Source organism: Phragmites australis, chromosome 6 (assembly GCF_958298935.1).
Source record: "Phragmites australis chromosome 6, lpPhrAust1.1, whole genome shotgun sequence".
Taxonomy (NCBI): Eukaryota; Viridiplantae; Streptophyta; class Magnoliopsida; order Poales; family Poaceae; genus Phragmites; species Phragmites australis.
The window spans coordinates 22,079,753-22,086,987 of record NC_084926.1 but is presented as its reverse complement, the minus strand read 5'-3'; the positions used below and the strand labels follow the sequence as shown (position 1 = coordinate 22,086,987).

Sequence of the window (7,235 nt, the reverse complement as noted above, 5' to 3'; positions counted from 1 at the left end):
GAGCCAACCAGGCCGGTCGAATTGGGCCTCCATTTTTCCTCCTTACGTACAAAAAGAGGGAAAATTCGTAATATATACTCTAGTTTGATCAGCAGCTTGATGGTGCCTGGTCAGTCTATTTGTTATTTTTTGAGAAAATGTCTACTCGTACACCAATGCTAGATGCAACTATCGAGCTTGAGCGGCTGTGCAATACAATGCAGTTGGCAGCAAATAACTATACGAGAAAACAAAAAAATGTGCCGGCCGGCCGGCTCTGCATTTCGTCCTCTTACGTCTGATGACTCGTGAAGCTATTGACAAGGTAACATATCTCGAAGATTAGGAAAAATTGGGCTCCATACCATCCAGTCCTTAGAAATGCATAAACAAAAACAGAGATCAGACACCATTGTACACCTGATTCTCCAAAAAAAAAAAAAAAAAAAAAAATACTATCCACCTTTTACATTGTAGGTAGACTAGCCTAACTAGAAACGGTGGACTAACCAGGTAGGAAGAGAAACGTACACTACAAAATGACAGGACATAACTGATAATATATACTTTCGAAGTAGCAATACAAGGTGCAGACACAGGTGCCCAGTGAACATTAGAGGCCATAAACAGGGTAGATTTAACTACTGTACACAATGCACAGCGATGCCATACAGCTAAAAGAAAATTCAAGATGCTGCTTGACTGGCAGAATACTTTATTAGCGCCCAGCGAAGGATTACCTACTGTAACCTCCTGATGCCATGCTATTCCCATATGTTTGGTGCCGGGGTCCGGTTGATTGCCCTGGACAGTCTCTAGACCAGTGCCCAGGCTGGTTGCATTTGAAACACACATCCGACCAGGTGTTACCAGCGGTAGCACCATAGTTACGGCCTGTGAAGCCTCCCGATGCAACACTCTTCCCATATGCCTGTTGCTGGGGACCAGAAGCCTGCCCTGGACAGTCTCTAGACCAGTGCCCAGGCTGATTACATTTGAAGCACAAACCCGAGCTGGCATTGCCAGCAGTAGAGCCATAGTTAATGCCTGTGAAGTGGCCACCTGCAGATGGTTGCTGCCTATCCACACCAGAAGGGCAGTTCTGTGCGTTGTGCCCACTGGATCCACAAGCACTGCAAGTCTGTACATTTTGTGTCGCTGACAGTGGGGTTGACATCCACCCACCTATGCTTCCTTGCCGCCCAAACTGATTTGCGGCACCCATATTCATGGTATAGGCGTTGTTGGAGGTAAGCACATTGTGACCGCCTTGTGAATTGGTGAAACCTGCGTTAGGGGTAATAACAGCGCCTTGCACCCCTGGGTTTGAGCCTAACCCATCCAGTAGAAGGCTGTCAATCGCTCCAAGAAGGATTCTACTCTCTTCCAATGGATCCACTTTTTCAGCTTTAACAATGCTACATTTCACATGCTTCTCATCGTTGAACACTTCCTCCCTGACTCTCAACTTGAATAGATATTGATGCCAACGGACCCCTTCTATGATCTCGGTGAATAGTGCGACATCTTGGTTGACATTTCTTATCAAGAAAAGTTCTTGAGCCGGACAGCCAAATATCTGCTCACCGGCCTCCTGGAATGCAGTAACAAAGGTAGTACCGGTGTGATCTTGGATTCGAAACGTAACCAAGTACCTATACTCACAGTTTTCAAAGATCTTATCACATCTTTCACAATGCCACATCCCATCACCATTCTGTATGGCCTTTTTGTTACATGGCTTCTTGTTAAACATCAACGGGCAAGCTGGATAATAAAAACTCTCAGTCCGTACTTCTGAAATTGCAGCCTTAATAGTGATCCAGTCTGGCTTACCTGATCGCCCCAAGTTTTCAGCATTGATCTGTGCAATCGTTTTGCGGACATCACCCCGGCCCATATTAGACATTTCCCGAGATAAAGGAACACAAGCGGCAGTCTTTCCTTCAATTATGTACCACTGCCTCAGCCTTTCTGCCTCAGGAAAGTCTGGGTTCATCTTTAACTGAGTTGAACTGATTGTGCCCACTGATCTGCCCCCGAAATCATTGACACGGACACCTTTCAAAGCAAGTATAGGATTCAAACCAGAATCACACTGCAACTGCAGCTGCTGACCTTCAACATTACAGAAGTTTCCCCAAATGGTTAATTCCACGCTCCGACCAGACATGTCTTTCAGTTGAAGAGTTCTTTTCTGGGTTTCAGTGCCATTCTTCTTCATTATTGTATCAGAAGGGCCAACTGATGTAACAACACCAAGTAAATCAACCATGGCATCGTTATCCATGTTCTCTATTTCGCTGATCTGCTGGAAATTGAACTGCTGCCTAGGGATGCTGTTATCATCACCAGAGCAAATCTCAACAGACGATATTGATGCATCCAGAGTTATTTCGTACTCATGGTTCAAATGGTTATACTTCTTCTCTGCGGGTTTAAGATTTCCTCTAGATATCAAGTACACCTTATCAACCTCAATTAGGTCATAAAATTGATCAACCGCCAAATTGAAGCATGTTGCGCGAATTTCTCCGCCTTGTGCATCAAGGAGATCAAATGAGAAAACTTTTCCTGGACCTTTGGAGTTGGTGTAGTACCTGAGATCAGTCTTTGCAGTCACCCTAGCCTTGATTGTCCACTTATTCTGCCGGTACCGATTCAATGAAGCAATCGGAACGATATGAGTTGTAGATTCATTCCCAGCAGCAGGGCCTCGATTGATACAATCTGGAGGCAGCTGCTGATATGAAGGCTGTGCAGGGTGCCCGTAAGTATTGCCAGGAGGGCCAAAGCCCCCACCTGTGGCAGGAACTGCAAACATTTCATTTTGATGAGAGTTCAGCAAAGGCTGCTGAGATTTTGGCTGTACCATGTTGGCATTAATTGTGTTCTGTGCCGACATTGCACCATAAGAGCCACCAGTGAACACATTGCTAGGACCAGGTTCTACTGTCTGGCCAATAGAAGACCCCACCATGCCTTGAGCACCGTTATAGGGTCCACTATATGAGAGTTTGTTAGCAGCCTGCTCTGCCCTTGGAGCAACGGAAGACCCCATCATGCCTGGGCCACCGGAATAGATTCTACTATTACTTTGAGCTGCACTGGTCGGTATGTTAGGGTCTTGTACCTTAGTTAAACTTTTCGCTTCGTAGTTTTTGGGGCTCCCGATCATGGTGCACTCACTTTGCAGAATTTCCAGTTTCACAACAATAATGATCCTGAACACAACAGGGAAGTATTGTCAACTGAAGTAATACACAGTAATCCAAAAAACCATCAACAATGAAGTGCTAAATAGGATATTCCTCCTTTTAAAAAGGTGTACGGTTAGTTCTAAATAGCATCAACTAAACAGATGTGTAGAAATTAGCTCATAAAACCGAAAACAAGTAAACACTAAGGATGTGACAATTTATAAACGAGTTAGGATAATGCAATAGTGACAAACTGACACCCATTCAGATTTAATTATCTAGCATATCCATTCTATCACTCTATCACTATGACAATTCATTCCTAGAATAAACATGTTTAGCTACGGCCACACGAACAAACAAGGTTCCAGACTTTCTATCGAAGTTAGTTCTACAATTCAGTTCATGTGAACATGTGTTATGACTTGTTTAGTTGGTTTACAACAGCAATCAAATGAAAGAATGTAGGTTGTAAGCATATGGCACATAATACAACACCTTTTCAGTGCTGCAACCATCGCCAACGACGGACATGCAAATCACTACTCAACAAAAGGAAGTACTCAACAAATTAGCTGTTACAAATCGAAAGGTTGGAGCTTTCTTGTCATGGGACAACTGCTAATGATAAGAAAAACAAAAGGAGAAACAAATCTCATTGGATCGAAACACACTGGCAAAGATACATGGGAATGTCCAATAAATGTAGAATTGGAAAATCAAATTTCTCTAAGAATCTACAGAGATGATGGGGATTAAATATGAGCTTGCGTACATACGTGACAAAACATGTATATGTGTACATACCCAATTTTACCAACAGGGTTAATACTAAAGACAACCTATTCAGCTGGAGCAGAGTGAAAACTCCAAAATATGCTCCCCTAATCAAACTCCAGAGGACTAATATCAACAAGATTTCACAATGCAGGTGGAACGCAAGACAAGTAATGACTAACAGCACTATAACCCACTCATTGTCCTATGTAACAATGAGAACTACCGTGTGAATTACATATATTTAGAGCTATATACATCACATAATCCCTAGAGTTTCGTACTAGTAGAGCTACTAACACATATATTGCATTGTTCCCTGACATGACGAACTAACATAGGTCATCTTATTTAATGAACATTAGTCACCCTTTTTATAGGCAAAAACCTACACACAGTCAAGAACTACAAAATCCAGCATTTCCTGCACTATCCTCAATGTGGATTCCAAATATCGCAAGCCAAAGAACACTAAACCCTAAATCCCCACCGACACCAAACACCCTGCAACCTGTCCCTACCCGCAGATCCATCAGCAAGACCACATGAACCAGCCGTCAAGATCCAATCTTCCACGCGGAACCATCGAACCAAGTTAAATGACTGACCTTTTACCCTGGATGGTATTGCACACGAACTCGTTGAGGTGGACGATGGTGCCCACGCGTAGAGTGCCGTCCCTGACGAGTGGGTTCAAGGCAGTGGCGAGCATAGACTGTAGCGAGTGGGCGCCGTCGGAGAGCACCATGCGGAACCGTGACGACGAGTTGGAGTTGGCGTTGTCGGCCTTGGTGGTGACGAGGCGCAACTTCACCACCTGCAGCACCGGCTGGATCGCCGCCGGCCCCGCCTCGTCCGCGATCGCCTGCACCGCGCCCGGCGTCAGCTGCGCGGCATCCATGGAAGCTTCTAGTAGCTTCCGCGGCCGGGGTCGCGAGAGGGGATCGGAGGAGGCGAGGAAATTTGGGCGAATTGGGGGAGGTTATGGGCGAATATGGGCGTAAACCTTAGGTGGCGTTTGGATAGAGCTTGGGAAACGGAATGGAAAATGAGGTGGGATAGGAACTCCTCTTGCTCATGACATACTCATGTTTTATCTTTATTCTCTTTTATTTATTATTTAGGATATCGATATGATTTTTAATAAGTATATTTAGTTATTATTTTTTATAATTATTTTTTGATAAAAGTTGATAAAAATTAGATGATGTTAAGTATTTTTTATGATAAATTTATTATTATCATTTTTATATGTTAAATCCTAATAGTTTTATGTATAAAGTTTTTAAAGTTTAATTGCACGTATTCTAGGACAATATCTATTTTAGAATGGAGGTATTATATGAATAGAGTATGGGATAACAATATGAGAGATTTCATCGTATACCCATGTTTGGTATGCATGGGATATGGATTGGAAATAAAATTTTAAGTGACCATACTACTCTTGTTCATGACAAAAAAAGAAAAAATCACAAAACAATCATCTCACTGTTGAATAAATATTGTCACATACGTGCACATTACATAACAAAAGTATTGGCAAAGTAAGTTTTCACCAAAGCATACATATATGAAAAGGATCGGTGATGTTCTAATAGAAGGTGAATTAAGGCACATAAAATTAATCGACTCTAAAAACTTTACAAGATAAATCTATATCAATTTCTATCTAAATATGTTATAGATTTATCTAGTGTGTCTACTCTACTGCTAAAAAGATTTGTAACCTATAACTAATCTTACCAAACTACTCTAAAAAGGTAAACATGTAAAGATAACCTGTAAGTATGTAAATATAGAAACGTAAAGAAGGTAGAGAGAGAAAACTTGGCACAAAAGATTTTTATCTCGTGGTATCGATGACATAAACGTCACCCCTAGTTCACGTTGGAGGAGCCACTTATGCTATTGCTTCTAGACGGCACCCAATCACGACCTTTGAGCCACTTATACCTTAAGTAACTTGAGCCACCAAGCCATAAATGCAAGGCTCACCACAAGCCTCTTTTCTGGTCACTTGTCGTTGTCTTCATTTCAGAGCTTGAGCCATCAAGGTAAGAGCCTCCACGTCCCTATGCAAGCTTCTTGTCGTCACTGCACACAAAACCGGAGGGTTGGCAAACTTAAGCCACCAAGGCTCATGATACCGATAAGTCACCAAGACTACAAGGCGCCGGTATATCACTTGGTACAAGATAGCAATACTCCTTGATCCCCTCTCTAGGTCTAATAGCACTAATCACTTCATAATCTTGTATTAATTGCCTTGGATGACCACTTTTTAGCACTACAGTGGATGGGACATCTCCTCAAGTGTATGTGAGCTTCTCTGGATTCCATCACGCTCAAATGACCGAGTGGGGGTACATATAGCCTCAACCCTATGAACTAACCATTGCCCCAATGCTCACAATTTTTCTGAACGTCGGATGATCCAGTGTGTACCACCTCTGAAAACCAGATCTTTCAGTATGCATCATCCACCAAAGACTAGCTGTTACTAGCCGTTGATGTACAAAATCCTCTGATACAAGCACCGGACCATCGGTGTGTATAACTACATCTTCCAATGAACCAAAGGAAATCTCTGAAAAATACTCTGGCAAAACCTTCGGCATGCACAACTTCAAGCGTCGGACCATTCGACGTGTGGAACACTTAAACTTCAACTTCTGGAATGCTCCGGCGTGCACAACTTCTTCAATCACCAGATTATCCGGTGCGTACAATTGCTCGAAGATAAAAGCTCTGGCGTATACAAGTCCTCTATCATCGGATCGTCCGGTATGCATATTTTTTCTAGGACTTGTTTAGTTCAATCCAATCTTTGTCCCGACTCCGGTAGCTTCTTCATATATTGCATCAATGAGACCTACTAAAGCATATACTTAATAAATATGTTAGTCCCATTAACTATATTATCATTAATCATCAAAATTACATACATACCCTAAAAGGGCGATGTTTGTTACAATCTCTCCCCTTTTGGCGATTGATGACAACACAACCAAAACAAGTGGCAAATAATAAGTCATATAAATTGTAAAGAGTATAAGGTCTTATCACTTTACTTGGATGCATAGTAAGAACAACCAGTGATACAAAATTGTAAGGAAAATATTTCATCTTTATCATACCTTATTCTTACCTTCACTTTATCCCCCTTTTGTTGTAACTTCATGGAGATAATTCCCCCCTCTCTCTATCGTCACTATCTCCCTTGATCTACCCATGCAAGAGCTTCTTGCTTTGTGTGCTTCTTGCTTTGATATCATT

General features: G+C 42.2%; 1 protein-coding gene across 1 annotated transcript; it reads right to left on the bottom strand.

Moving 5' to 3' along the window:
• Positions 1–519: 519 nt before the first annotated feature.
• On the bottom strand, positions 520–5,010 carry LOC133922116 (replication protein A 70 kDa DNA-binding subunit C-like). Its single transcript, XM_062367293.1, has 2 exons — positions 4,565–5,010; positions 520–3,203 (listed from the first exon to the last, which is right to left on the bottom strand). The coding sequence occupies exons 1-2, from the start codon at positions 4,855–4,857 to the stop codon at positions 716–718; spliced, it is 2,781 nt and encodes a 926-aa protein (XP_062223277.1). The 5' UTR covers positions 4,858–5,010; the 3' UTR covers positions 520–715.
• Positions 5,011–7,235: the final 2,225 nt, after the last annotated feature.